Source organism: Hippocampus bargibanti, linkage group LG09 (assembly GCF_051943395.1).
Source record: "Hippocampus bargibanti isolate YZ-2025 linkage group LG09, ASM5194339v1, whole genome shotgun sequence".
Taxonomy (NCBI): Eukaryota; Metazoa; Chordata; class Actinopteri; order Syngnathiformes; family Syngnathidae; genus Hippocampus; species Hippocampus bargibanti.
The window spans coordinates 4,979,324-4,994,958 of NC_142742.1; the positions used below are offsets into that span (position 1 = coordinate 4,979,324).

General features: G+C 40.7%; 1 protein-coding gene across 2 annotated transcripts in view; it reads left to right on the top strand.

Annotated features, from left to right (window-relative positions):
- Positions 1-15,635, top strand: part of cdin1 (CDAN1 interacting nuclease 1) — a 78,918-nt gene that overhangs the window by 38,506 nt on the left and 24,777 nt on the right. For both annotated transcript variants that reach the window (XM_089005164.1, XM_089005163.1), the window contains 3 exons: positions 188-255; positions 1,770-1,835; positions 3,519-3,624. In XM_089005164.1, coding sequence (XP_088861290.1) covers positions 188-255; positions 1,770-1,835; positions 3,519-3,624 — 240 coding nt within the window. The remainder of the gene's footprint in view (positions 1-187; positions 256-1,769; positions 1,836-3,518; positions 3,625-15,635) is intronic.

A 15,635-nucleotide genomic window follows, 5' to 3' on the forward strand; every position in this document is an offset into this window, starting at 1 on the left:
CATTTTGTTTTGTCATCAATTGAATGCAGTTCAGCACCTTGGAGAGTTCAACTCTCATTTTTTTTGTGTAAAATTAATCAGACGGTGCAAATGAATATTAACCTATTATATATTTCAAGTTTAACTTCATTTGTCGCATACTCAATTGTTTATTTGTCTTTGGAGTCCTTGACCCTCTACCCCACAGTGCGATTGGCCATGAGCATGAGGTGCTGCTCTGTGACAAACTCAGGGAGAAAAAAATGTCCTTTCTTGGTAAGTCTGCATTTGAGCCTATTTCTATCAAGTTGGACACGTCATTCAAGCGTCATGTTTGTTGCTGGGGCGTCCGGCTGTGATTGATTGCTACAAAATTGATGTGTCATTTTATTGCTAATAGATTCGTGTTAGTAAAGGTGTAAGCCTCCAGCTGACGACAAGCATATACCTGTTTCGATTTAAGGTCGTTAATTTTCTCTTTTCCTGGTGATAAATTTTGTATGGTCGTGTTATCCAAAGCCCCCCTAAATGCCCCTTATATCCTGCCTCATACTTGCTCAGTAATGCTCCCCAAAAAGTTTGCCCCTGACACCAATTTTACCAATCCACTGGGTATTTTGTGGCCATCAGAACAAGGAAAATTGGCCAAGATGTGAAAATGGCCATTTTCACTTTAAAGCGGCCATTTCAGGTGATATTCACAGCTCAAACTCTCACACAGGATTTCAAAGACGCAAGTCACTGCTGAAATCAAAACGACACATCCCCAAATGTAGTTATGATGACGCTTGGAAAATGAATGACCCACATCAGCCATTTTGGTTCTACTGAACTTAATCAAGGTCGAGCCCATGAGTGAAATTGTGGAACTTAATATTTAACCCCTGCTTCCCTCTCTCACCCTTCCATCCCATCATCATCATCCCATAGGTCAGGTGAATGAAGGATGAAAGTCATTCCTTGTGTCATTAAGACCACATCATTTATTTGGACCCGCGGTGTTGACCTTTTTTCACGGCTATACGGACGACTGTTCTAAAACTGTCAGAGGGCACGAGGGCCACTGAGGCAACCTCACCCCGCTTGATAAATGGATTGGAGATAAGCTAGCCAACAGCAGGGACGGCCCATTAATTTTAATCAAAGGTGGTGTAAAAAGGCGATCAGAGCCACATGACAATGTCAAGAGCCCGACCGCGTCCAATAGCGCTCTCCTTTCCCGATGCAGACGCATTAGCCGAGCCCGGGATGCCCCCCGCGCACCGCAGGCCTCTGGCAGCTACTCTGACCTCACCCCCCCTCACCCCTTTTTTTCTCCATCCGTGGCTGATGCAGCCTCTTTACTGACACTGGCACCCTCCATCTCTACTCAATTCTCCTCCGTGCACCATTAGTCGAGCTTGACTGGAGACAAAGAGACAGGCCCTTGGAAGGGAATGACCTGGTCAGCCCGAGATTTAATGGAGAAATCAGGTGTTGTGCGGATAATGGCTGAAGTGTGCACAAAGTCAAGGACAATGGCTGCGGCCTGTGGGGATCGGGGTCAGGCTTACTCAGACTATCATGCCAACCTTGCCCCCTCCTTCGCTATATATTTTATGAAGCCTCGCCGAACCACAAACTAGAGCTATGCTTTTTCTTGTGCACGGACGGCAAATACGGCGCTTATGGTGTTGTAAATGTTGTTGCTTGCAACGGTGGAACTTTGCACGGAATGTAACAGTACGTAATTCCATCTTGATGGATCTTGTGAAATCAAAATTTTTTTAAAAAATTGCCCTCTGTTTTAGATGAAAACCAACTGAGAGCAAAAGGTTATGACAAAACACCTGATATCATTCTGGAGGTCCCCATTGGTTAGTATTGTTTTCCGCCATTATGTAACATGTACCGTATTTTTTGGTGTACCAGAATCAGAATCATCTTTCTTGGCCAAATATGTACTGTAGAACACGCTGCACTTGTATCAACATAAAAAAAAATTGCAAAGAGTTGTTAGCTTCTTTTGAATCTTTCTTCTAGTTTGAGGTTCTGTGCATCTATTTTGGAAAATGACATGCAATTGCACGACTTTGTAACGCTTGCGAAAGTCCGGAAGAAAGAAGCAGGCTTCTGATTGGCTGCCGAGCCGAGTATGCAAATTTCAACTGCAGGTAGTCTATGTTTGTGTGCTCGGCGACGGTACACGTGTTTTGTTAGCGCGTGAAGGCGAGAGCGTCAGTGAGGAGTTTGTTGAGCGCGCGGTCAGGACAAACCATCTATGATTTGGCGGAATTTAACACAAGTAGGTATTATTGAGCTTGAATATTTCGTTGTGTAATAATATGTTTTGAATGTTGAAAGTGATTCCATTTTTCAATAAATGTTGATTTCTTTGCCCCTTCGATGGAAACTTAAAAACAGACGCAATCTTGATAAATCACAGTGCATATGTTATTTTAATCTATTTCCATTTCCTCCTCCAAGTATCTGCGAAATAGTTTGTAAATGCCATATCTTGCATATTCCTTGAGAAAAATTTATTAACTGATCAGGGATATTTTTCACATTTGAAAGACAGTTAATAAATTGGGTTGTAGTGTTTTTACTGTGCTATGAGGTTTGTACATACTACATTTAAAGGACAACCGGCACCATTTTTTGTTTTTGTTTCCCACTGACATCAGAAAAACGTTTTATAGCATCTAAAATACCCAAATCAGGCAGGCTGATATTTTTAGTTAAATGAAAAACACCAATAAAAATGACTTCAAAATGAATCCGGAAATGGCCAGTTTCAGAAGGTTGCTCGAGAATCAAAACAATGGCTTCAGATTCGGAGAAGATGTTTTCTTGTTCTTGTTCTTCTGAAGAGGAAAGCATAAATGTTTGCAATTGATTCTAGGAGTCCTCCCATATCAATTCGAGCCGTCAATGACAGCAATGTAGCACCCAGAAAAAGCAGAAGATTGCGCCCAAGCTCCGTTGGAAATGGGCTGATTTGTCAGCTGGGGCACTATACAGTTATATTTGGGTTACTGTTTACAGAGTTAGAGAAAAAGCAAAAGCTTTTTAAATGTTTGCTGGATTTGGTGTGCATGGATCAGGAGCGCCGACCTGAGGGAAGTAGCTGGAAAATTTGGTGGGCAGGGTTCAGAGGGTCCTGTAGGATTTTCCGCACCCTTGAAGGCATACCCAAAAGCCTTGATTTTATTCAAAAGATGACCCTGAGCCTTATACGCGGGTGCACCTTATATGTGAAGTAATATTGCGCCACAACAGGTCTCGCAACTACTGTCAGCAGCCACTGACTCAATTTCTCCACCATAGAAGAAGTCATACGTAACCGCAGCCTCTACTGTAGCACATTATAATGTGGTGTATCTTATATTTTGATGGTTTTTTTTTTCAAGTTAAATGTTTGAAAATACACCTTTCATTGAGGGTGCACCTTATACTACTGTGCGCCTTATGCAATGTAAAATACGGTATCTCTGACTTGGCAAAAATGTGAATTGTTATTTCTGGTTGACTTATTATTTGTCTGTGTTTATGAAAAGCCGTTGAAGGACACATTGTTCACTGGATTGAGAGCAAAGCCTCATTTGGAGATGACCACAGTCACCGCACTTATCTGAACGAACAGTTTTGGAGCTACTGGAACAGGTTAGTCTTGTTTTTCAGATTCTTTCTATGCATATATTTTGCCACTGTCTTCTTTATTTTTTTTTTTTTTTTTGAAAACAGTCTTTTTACTTTGTTATTTAAACTGTCATTGTACTTTATTCTGATTCATCTGAACATTTGGTGCATGCTGGTGTTCATAAATACACATTTGTCCTAGTAGCTCGTAGTTCTTCCTAAATAATGAGGCCTCTATTCCATATCTCTGTATTAGCATAAAATTTAAATCAATGTGAAGTAGTTTGAAGAGAAGCTAGGCCAGGGGTGGGCAAACTTTTTGACTCGCGGGCCGCATTGGGTTCTAAAATTTGACAGAGGGGCCGGCCCAGGAGCATTTAGAGGGAGTGTTTGGGCCGGAAATACTAAGCCTAAAAGCATTAAAGGACAACCGACGCCTTCCGACAAGTTATGTCCATAATTTATAAAATCACTTCAAATGACTTTGACTGAGCGTATTTTACAAAGATTCCACAGCATATAGCTATAGTTTACGTTTTAAGACTTGCGCTGAATATATGAAGTCTTGTTTTCGAGTTGATGACGATCCCCATGTGACGTCACGTTTGGACCGCCCCTGCCCGAGAAAGCGACATACAATGCATTTTGGGTACTTTGTTTGGTCTGAAAACTTCGTGTTGATCTGTGTTGATGGCGAAATTAGAAGGAAAACACATAAATAAAGCGATGGTGAATCGTTGTGTGTTGCACCAAGACTACTATTTGATATTCGCTGACACAAATTCCCAGCTGACAAATCAGCCCATTTCCAACGGAGCTTGGGCGCAATCTTCTGCTTTTTCTGGGTGCTACATTGCTGTCATTGACGGCTCGAATTGATATGGGAGGACTCCTAGAATCAATTGCAAACATTTATGCTTTCCTCTTCAGAAGAACAAGAACAAGAAAACATCTTCTCCGAATCTGAAGCCATTGTTTTGATTCTCGAGCAAGGCAAGACGTCTTGGCGTGACGTCACGAACAGAGGGGTGGGACCTTCTGAAACTGACCATTTCCGGATTCATTTTGAAGTCATTTTTATTGGTGTTTTTCATTTAACTAAAAATATCAGCCTGCCTGATTTGGGTATTTTAGATGCTATAAAACGTTTTTCTGATGTTAGTGGGAAACAAAAACAAAAAATGGTGCCGGTTGTCCTTTAAATGTAGTATGTACAAACCTCATAGCACAGTAAAAACACTACAACCCAATTTATTAACTGTCTTTCAAATGTGAAAAATATCCCTGATCAGTTAATAAATTTGTCTCAAGGAATATGCAAGATATGGCATTTACAGACTATTTCGCAGATACTTGGAGGAGGAAATGGAAATAGATTAAAATAACATATGCACTGTGATTTAACAAGATTGCGTCTGTTTTTAAGTTTCCATCGAAGGGGCAAAGAAATCAACATTTATTGAAAAATGGAATCACTTTCAACATTCAAAACATATTATTACACAACGAAATATTCAAGCTCAATAATACCTACTTATGTTAAATTCCGCGAAATCATAGATGGTTTGTCCTGACCGCGCGCTCAACAAACTCCTCACTGACGCTCTCGCCGTCACACGCTAACAATACACGTGTACCGTCGCCGAGCACACAAACATAGACTACCTGCAGTTGAAATTTGCATACTCGGCTCGGCAGCCAATCAGAAGCCTGCTTCTTTCTTCCGGACTTTCGCAAGCGTTACAAAGTCGTGCAATTGCATGTCATTTTCCAAAATAGATGCACAGAACCTCAAACTAGAAGAAAGATTCAAAAGAAGCTAACAACATATGTGACGCTACAAAACGTAAATTTACATTAAACCGTGACTGTAAAGTGTACGTGAGACTTATGAAAGGGGCTTAATGGCTCGTAGGAATCAATGCAAACGTTGCATTGTGCACCACAATGATAATCAACTACTGTAGCAAAATTTACAGCCATGCGCATTTGATGTAAATTTAGCAAGGTAGCATTTGATGTTGGTGCATTCTTGATTTAAAAAAAAACTTTATACTTTGTGACAATGTTTCTTATTGGGATTGGTCTCATTTTGCTTCAAGTTGGGAAAAATGGGGCAGGCAACTTTTCAGTTATCTGCCCTGTTGTTCGCTAGCTTTTTGTCATGAGTTTTAGACACTGTTTGTACTATAATTTGGGCAAGTTCGGCGGGCCGGATTGAAAAGCCTAACGGGCCGTATGTGGCCCGCGGGCCGTAGTTTGCCCATGCCTGAGCTAGGCCAATGTTTCCAAAAATATATTTTCTTCACTCGTCTTGAAGAAAGGTTCTTTGTTTTGCTTTTTTTTTTTTTTTTTTTATCGCAGCGTCGCCAGTTACCAGTAGGTCAAAAGATGGGAATGCTGACACGCCGATTCCAAGGTTCGGGTTATCCTCAGCCTCGCAAATGCGCCCCCTAAGGTGTTTTTCTTTGACATTCCGTGGTGCGGCCTTGTCCAAGTCTATTAGACAACTGACAGTGTAGATCGCATCACATCAGCCCGGAGCCCGATCAGATAAACATTGGCGTGTCAGAATAGAAATGTAAAACTGTCAGTCGCAACCTTATCCAGCCCCCATTACTTTTTAATTGACATTTAATGTTGACATTTCAAAATGTTGAAATCACTTTTCATTCATCGTTAGACCTTTTACATCACCGTCTCAGGTATTTATGTCATTTGGGGTCAATGCTCGATCTCATAAACAGAAAAAAACTAGCCCTACAGGCCTGATCTTTGTGGTAGGGGATGTGGGGTGTCCAATCGTTTTTGTTTCACATTTCGACACACCCTGAAGCTTTATTTTAAGAATCCACTGCAGACTGTGATTATTTCATTGCCTTTGATTGACACGTCCACCGATTTGCATATTTTCCCCCAATTCCCTCTTTGTTTTAACCGAACTGTTTCACCCTTTGTGTTAATTGTTCTGGCTTTCTAGCATTAAGAAAGGAACGCTGAGCTCATGTTTTTGTAGCAGAAAGTAAAAACAAAAAGTCAGTGATTTTCTCTCCAAAGCGCTAAACAACTACATTTATCATCCAAACAATAGTCTTGCCAACACACTAACCCCATAATGACCCGTCTTTGGTGAAGGGAAGGGTAATGATGCTTCACGTACAAAGAAAGAAGAGGAAGGATGAGTGGTAAAATAATCTTGTATGGTATCAAACGCCACTGCCTGGATGAGGCAGCGTCCAGACGTCATTCAGCTATTACTCTTTTGTCGGTGGCATTCCAGAGCCATTTAGCGTTGACTCTGACTAATGTTCAGATAATTCATTGATCCATCTTGTGCAACCATCAGAGTTGCATCAGAATTATTCACCTGCTGGTGAATATTAAACACATAATAAGCCTCTTGTGTTTTTGTATTAGATAATGTTCAAGACGGACTTCAACTAGACCAGAAATAAGTAACCATTGCTAGCCTATTGCTAACATATAATGTGAAACCACATAGGCAGGCTAACTAAAATTAACGTTGACTTGTTGACAGTCCAAAAAACTGCTTCTTGACCTCTTACAGACCATCCACATGTACACACACCGCATCAAGCAATACTCACAGACATTTACCATGATCCCTTTCTGTGAGAAACAAATACCATTAATGTAACGTGTACTCTTTGGCATTCGACTCAGCATGATTTAATCTTGGTTTCACTCCCTGGTGCATTTTATTTTTGTGACTGCTTTATTTTTTCCTGTATATGATAGCTGTCCATGTTAAGTGCTTTGTTACAGTGTTGTTAAAGTGCGATATAAATCAATATGTATTGTATTGTATTGTATTGTAATTTAGTTGGGGATCATCTCTCGCTCTTCTTCTCAATGTCTGCCAGTATACGCCAGTGCTGCTTTGGCATGATTATCTCAAAATTGTGAATGTAAAACCCACTTAACAAAACTGGAATATTGCAGTGTTAAAATCCATTCCGTAAAATTTGTTCTGTATTTTGAAATTCAACCAAATGGAAAAATGCATTCCGATAGCAACTCCTATTGCAATGCAGCATGGTCGTAGCAGGTCTCTGTGTACAAATTATCTACAGTAAAGTCTCGTTATATCGATATCGGATATATCGATAGTCCCGGTTATATCGATACTATTTCTATGCACGCACGGAGAAAATTACATGCAAACAGGGTCGGATATATCGATAGTCCCGGTTATATCGATATTTTTTCGGACTCCCTTGAATATCGATATAACGAGACTTTACTGTATTTTTATTTTACTTTTTTTTACAGAATTTGTACCATAAGTACTTCCTGAAATTAAATATTAATATGTTCCCAGCTACAGTAAAATATGGCATAGCAACATTGCTCCTGCCCAAGCATTCTTTCTGCGAGGCGACAGTGCGAACCACTGGGCCGGTGTACCGCCCCACAAAAATCAATCATAACAATAAAACAACGCATATTAATATCATACCTCACAAACCACCTGAGCAATTGAGCCGCTTATATTTCTTTTGTACCTTCATCCCCCTGTTATCTTTCTTATTAAGTCTAATGATATGCCTTCTCGGACCAACTCCATCCATTTATATTGGTTCTAACTATGAAAGATCTATCTATTATTTAATTGGCCGCTCTATTGCAATAGTGTACTATGAAAGAATCAATTGGGATAATCAAAATATAATGTCCAAACTGGCACAAAGTTGCATTGCAGATACAAAAAAAATGTTGAGCCTTTTCTTCATAACTTCCCCCCTTGATGGCCAGTCCATCGATGACAACGCCCCACCGTCCCGAACCCAGTCAGCTGTGAGATTTGTAAACTGCAAATGTTGAACGCGGGCTCCCTTAACGGAGACGTGTAAAGGTTAGCTCTGATAAGGAGCTGTCAGACGTCCACAAAAAAAAGATTGATAACAATATAATGATACAGTATGCCTCATTTCTCCCTCATATGAAAAAGGGGTGAAGACCTTTTGGGTTTGCCTTAATACATCATCTGTCCTGACCACTTGGAAATGTGTTCGGGCGCAAATGTGCATTTATATTTATTTATTTTCATATACTTTTTGCCTTGGAAAAGCCAGATGGCTTATGATTTGTTCTTGGATGCTTCTGGTATTTTATTTTAATTTTTAATTGTTTCACTGGGATATTGTGGTCATATAAAGAATCTATAAACGGGTAAACTGACTCACAATGAACATTCTATTCTACTCGTAGATGTCAATGACAAAACAAAAGTTCATCTTGGATAAGTGTCGTCGCATGTAGTAGCTCAAGGAAAATGTTTAACTCCTTCACTGCCAGACATATGTCCACTGCAGTGCCGGGGTTTTTTCATTTTCACTCAAATTCCAGGACCCACAGAATATTGAGTTTTAGGACTACATAAACATTCAATGCAGCGTAAAAAACCTTACTCTCTTCTTTCTTCAGAAAAAAAAGAGTTAATTCCTAAGTTATATGGGTCTGGAGTTATCTGAGCTTGAAATGAGGGTGTCTGTACAAAATACAATACAATACATATTCATTTAGAGAGTGCTTTAACAATAACATGGAGGGAGGGAAAAACATCGGCAGAGGTCTGACCAGCGCTTTATTGGCACCTAAGCAAGAAACACCAAAACCCGAATGGTGTTCCAGATCATATTTTTCAATTTCCGAATAATTTCGGGAATGGCAATGAATGAGTTAAAGGAATATTTCTCCGCAAATATGTGTTCAGTGGCGAGAAGTGAAGAAACAGCAGTTCAATTTGTTGTTGACTTGCCATTTTTAAATGCATATCCACAATTTCTTTTTGTATGCATGCAGTATATCCAGGTCTTTGAATTGCTTGCCCAACGATCACATCTAAAATAACACAGTGACGTGTTATGCAAACCTTATCATATTATTAATCTATTCCCTGACACGTTGGCTAACATTGAGACGAAACTGTGTCTGTGATGGTCCTTATAATTTGACAGGGCTTGCAATTACACAGCTTCCGATCTTTGTGAACTTTTCCCAATTACGGTCAAAAAGCGTACGCCGTGGGTTTTGCCGCGCTAATTCCGTTAATGCTTGTCAATTGAAGCAATTTAATTTCTTGATCCAACATTGTCCTATTTTAATTGACATGCCATTCATTCTTTGATTGGACTTCCCCAAATAGCTTAGTGCTCGATTACTTGTAGGTAATGATGGCGAGGCTGAAACAATCATTGGCTGACTGCCGCAAAAGCCTTGTCAGTTACAGATAGAACATTCTGTTTGTTTTGTTGGCTGATGTTTTGTGCAGCTGGGTCATCATAGCGCTGGCGAAGATAGGAGTTGTCATCTAAGAGGTAGGGAGAGAGGGAGTGGGAGAGGGAGCGAGAATGCCCCAAGGCCATGACTACTGCAGGTGATCCAATGTGGCCGGACGTTAGCGCAGCATCCCCGAGGACAGGTCCCAACACTTGGAAGGTGACAGTGTCACACCTGCATGTCCCGTGTCCTGCCACAACAATATATTCGAGTCAAAATGACATTTCAGTGTAGGTAAGGTTAACAAATGACAATATTTCGACCAAATATGAACTCATTCACTGCCATTCCCAAATTTATTCGGGAATTGAAAATATGACGTGGAGCGCCATTCCCGGGTTTTGGTTTTTCTTGCGAGGGGGTGCTGATAAAGTGCTGGTCAGACCTATTGCAATTTTTTTACCCATTCCACGAGCATTTGCCTTTCGTAATGCTGTCCCCCACTTGCAACTATTGTTACTCCAGACCCATATTATTTAGGAATTAACTCTTTTTTTTCTGATGAAAGAAGAGACTTTGCGGTTTCTAATGCTGTATTTACTATTTATATAGTCCACTGCGAGACTAATAAAGCCAAATCCAAAACTCAATATTCTGTGGGTCCTGGAATTTGAATGAAAATGACAAAAAACCCTTGCACTCGACTGAAATTAAGATTGAAAAAGTATTGCTAAATTCCATTATTTATATTTATTTAAGTCGATTCAGAAAGCCAATAAAAACTAGTTAATTTCTATCTAATTGCATTTTAGCTAATTTCGAAACTTTTCAGCATTAAGCATTTGTGCATTTTTTTTTATTTATTTTTTATTATAATTATTTTTTTTTTGCCCTAAGCAGATTAGCGTAAAATCAATCTGCGCACATCTTCTCAGGTTTGATAAATCACATTGATCCTTGTGGCATTTTAGACTACTTTTATACTACTATATCTGCATTACAGGAGAAGTTATGTTCTAATAGCTTCAATGTTATTAGTACAATGCATATTTGGAACCCACTAAGCCGTATCAGAATCATGATTACGGTGCACATTTATGCAAAAAAAAAAACTTTTTGGCCATAAATACAAAACAGCGAGTAGGGGTGCTAACCAACTGTGTCTTTTTCTACTCCATGATGACTATATAACTCAGTAGTTTATTTTGCGCCATTTGTATCCTGGAAACATCATATGCCACGACATGCATGTTATATAAAAATCCTGTGACTGTAAAGTGACCTTGACAGTTTTGAAAGGCACTTAGAAATTAAATGTATTATTATTATTATATATTTTTTCCCATGCAAATAAGCAAAAGGCACAATCATGAATATTAATTCAGTCCTCCTATTTGTAAAGGCAGCAATATTATCTTCCCCGATAAAGTAGAATCCGACATTGCCTTCCTCCTATTTATAGTTATGGGCACCCCATGCTGGGCAGGAACGTGGCCTCTCTTATTGTTTCCTTTGTTATGATATCCTCTCATAGAATATCCATAGACAAGGAAAAAAAAGAGGCGGGGACTAAGTCTGCACAATGCTAGTTCCTTTAGGGCTTTGCGAATGTTTGTTTTGGGGTGCCACGGCACACAGAGGTGCACTGCCTCCCCACCACCACCACCACCACCATCAACCCTCACATACCCCCACGGTGCATAGGCATCCCGCAGTATTAATGCCAAATGACAAGTAAGCTGTGATGCTCCAAGGATTTCATGCTTTTAAGGATGCACATTTGGGCACATTGTTTAAGGCGTCCGCGGTGTAATCCGTACTCTCAGGTCTCCCCCAACAGCCTGAGGATTTAGCTTGAGTTAAGCCTTCATGTCTGCCATTTATATAAGTAGGGGCACATGTATGCATTATCCAAATTTGGCATTTAGCATTGAGGCCGAGAGCCACTTTTGACACGGCCGTCACGCACAAGCGTAAAGAAAGTGGTACATATATCCCTCCTCCTGTCCTCCTGCTTGGCCGTGAAACTGCGAGATGGAGAAGAATGCCTCAAGTGAAATGAGGTGCGAGAGCATCAAGGCTGTGATGTGCTTTTTTTTTCAAGGCTGAAACTTTTTTGATCAGATGAATGTCCATGTTTTTTTGTCAGCTTTTAGAATGTATAACATCAGAATCACAGACACTCTTCTTCACTGTTGTTTATTGTGCGATGCAATTCCCCGGTGGGCTTAGGGTGATATTTTAATGCTGAAAGTGCGACTCCAGCACCATTTGATTTTATTTGTGTGTGTTTTTAGAATCAATTTCCTGTGATGTGAATGTGTATTTTTCCCTCCCATAATTTCATCTTCGCCGCTTTACTTCTAGTGCGTTCATTTTTTTAACTCTTTCGCTGCTATTACTGAACTTATTCGGGAATTGAAAAGTGTGATGTGGACGGGATTCCAGAATTGTTTTTTTTTTCTTTATTTTTTTCAGCTGTGCCGATAAAGCCCTGATCAGACCTCTGGCAATTTTTTCCCTTCCACGAGGAGGCAGCATTTGTCTTTTGTCCATGTTAGTGCTTTGTTATGTATGTATTTTGTGCAGCTGCCCTCATTTCAAGCTCAAATATCTCCAGACCCATATAACTCAGGAATGAACACTTTTTTTCTAATGAAAGAAGAGAGTTTAAAGTTTCTAACACTGTATTGACTGATTATGTAGTCGTAAATCTCAAGATGCTCTTGGTCCGACAATGTGAGTGAAAGTGACAAAAACCCTTGCACTGGAGTGGACACATTTTTCGTTTGGCAATGAATGAGATAAGCATAGCACATCCTGTCCGATTTCTCTGATTTGGTGCTATTTATAACAGTTACCCACGTTTCATTAATCTATATATTTTTTTCTCATGACTTGTTTTTTTTTGTCTCTAAAATATGTCATATTGCATAAAATGTAAATGTATTTTCAACCAAATTTCTAATTGCGTCCAAATTGAAAAAAATACTTAATAGTTACTATTAAAAAATTGGGCGGAGGGGGACGGTTATCGCTGTTGTATCAAACTTTTCATCTCCATTTGATGGCAACGTTGGCGCAAATTAATCAGCATCTACAATATGTGGGTACCGTAGTGGGTTGTTTTAGCCCAGTCTGTCAGTGTTCTTGTCCTATAACCTGGAGAACAAACTCGTCCAGAAAATTCCAGATGAAAAATTCCATAAGAAAATGAGTATAGACTCATTCTACAGAGAGACAAACAGCCACCTGGGCGTGTTTTTCGTGGTGGTAACCGACAGGTATTTTTGTTATTTAATTTGATCAACAGCGCCTCAGCTGGTGGCAACCAAGTACCATGCTATTTTACCATCAAACAATCAGTTCATTCATTGATTGTTTTTTTCATGAACCAACATGAGAAAAAAAAACCCGCTTCTGTTGCAGAAATGACACAAATTTAGATTCGGGTCACAGGTGATAAGGAAACCCCTGCAAAGTGGTATCAAAATTAAAATAGCATACTAGGCATGTATCCAAGCCTTTAAATCACAAGTCATAAATTCTGCATCTCACCTTCCTTATCTTAGTTTCAATTTCCAGGTCGTCTACCAATGTTTGGTGGTTCTATTTGAGGCGGCGCAAAAAAACAAAACAAAAAAGTGTGTACCAGATGACCGAGCGAGGAAACAATGCTTCATATTTCTGTCTTTTGTGTTTAAAGAGCCGCTCTGTGCAGACCAGATAATGCGGCCGCGACTTGTGCTCTGTGGAGGCCCATCAGTCACTGTGCAGGGCTGCTGGCTTGTGATAAGTGCTTTCTTATAGATAACCTAGACAGCGAGCTCCTTTTTTATAGGTCCACTGTCCCACACATAACCTTGTTGTTTTTTTCCCACCCCTTCACACCTTTTCCACATGATCTTTTGTTGACGTATTGCGTGTATTTCCATGCAATCACCGGTGATCTAGACGGAAGATATCATCAGAGGCATAACCAGGTTTATGTATTTTAAGATTTCCTCATTCACCGCGGATTTCTTCTCTTTTTTTAACCACCTCCTCTTCTTTTTTTTAATTGGCCTGGCTCCCAAGCAGCCATTAAGCGAGATGATCCTATACAATCACAATCATTCTGAGCAGAGTTGTAAAGCCACAGGACCATAAAACACCTTCAAATCAATCCCTGCCACCACAATAACTAACGTCAAATGCCGTTCTGCTGTTTTGAATTTCCATCCATCATTCCTCTTTTTTTTTTTCTCCGAGGAGGGCTTTCAAAACTCTTCGGGTGACCTCATCGCTCAACCGAGATAACTTTGATGTACCGTTGATAGTGTTTGTTTCCCTGCGTCGGACCCTCTTATCTGATTGTACTTCTAGGCAGTGGTTTTTGATTGACAAGTAACGGACCACGAATATTTGTATTTGTTTTTTTGTCGGATATTTTACAATTAATTCTCTTCGGGACCTTGTTGCTAGACACTGAAAGAAATACAAGCAGATCTGAGTCTTTCCTCACTGGCCTGGCATTTGTTAAAGACCTCCGTCAGGACCCATTTCCAACCCCCCTCTCAAAACCGCCTCTGTTTTGAGTTTCACGTCTGTCCGCCGTTTGATTGCCTGATAGCTTAAACCTTGCTGCCCGCTTCCCTCTTAGTGGGAGTGTATAATCAAAGACACATGAAGGAGCCTTGTGTCCAACTGCTGACCTTTCTGATTATACTCATCAATTGCCGAGGGTTAATCCTCAAGTGCCGTGAGCCGCATAGAAGTTCTCTCCGAAATAGCTACAACAATAATAGCATATTTCCATCCACCCATCCATTTTCCAGATCACTTTATCCTCATTAGAGTCATGTTGGGTGTGTTGGAGCCTATCCCAGCCGTCTTTGGGCGCTAGGACACCCTGAATTGGTAAACATACAATCACGGGCCACACAGAGACAAGCAACCATTCACACCTAGCGTCCATTTCGAGTTTTCAATCAGTCCGCCATGTTTGAATGTGGGAGGAACTACTGCAGGCCCAGAACTACTGCAGGCCCAGGGAGACCATGCAAACTCCACACAGAGAGGCCGGACCAGGTCTTGAATCTACAACCTCTGCATAGTGAAGTCGCCGGCATGCTAACCACTCGACTACTGGGCCGGTAATTTTGTGAATGTCACTCTTTCTGCTGCCTCGCAGCGACTAATAATGTTAGTGTATGCATTTTGGTCCGGGCACAGCAGGTTCAGTCCTCAGTCAGTATTTCTGCGAATGCAAGAGGCATTATTGCAGTTTTTGCGTGTGCCCTGTATTGAGTTGGTAATGTGAGGCGCATAAGGTGTATTTGATTGTCGCCGCCTGTGTCCTCATCTTTCGACGGGTCTTTGTACCAAAACAAGGGACCTTGGTTCACGAAACGCTAGCGAAATCTGCTGTTCATTTTCAGCAATATCAATCCAATTCACTCCGGGAATCAAACGCTGAATCTGTCTGTTCCGTGACAACCCCGCGCTTGAAAATGACAACTCTGATTTTGTCGGAGGTTGCAAGTTGAAAGCGGCAGCATTGAGCTGTCTGGCGAAAAGGCCTCTGATACAAAGTGCCACCACCCGTTTTTTAGCCCAGCTGCTAGAAAAGCCCAGCTCGGCTGCGTGTCCGAGCCTGCCACTTCACATTGGCTTCCCCCCGTCACTGGAGTGGATGTGAAAACCATTAACTTCCTACTGACTGTTACTGATCCCGGCCCATGAATCATTTGCTTATCTGCATCTTGTTATGTCAGGACTTTGTGGCGCTACACACCATTGAAACGTTTCTC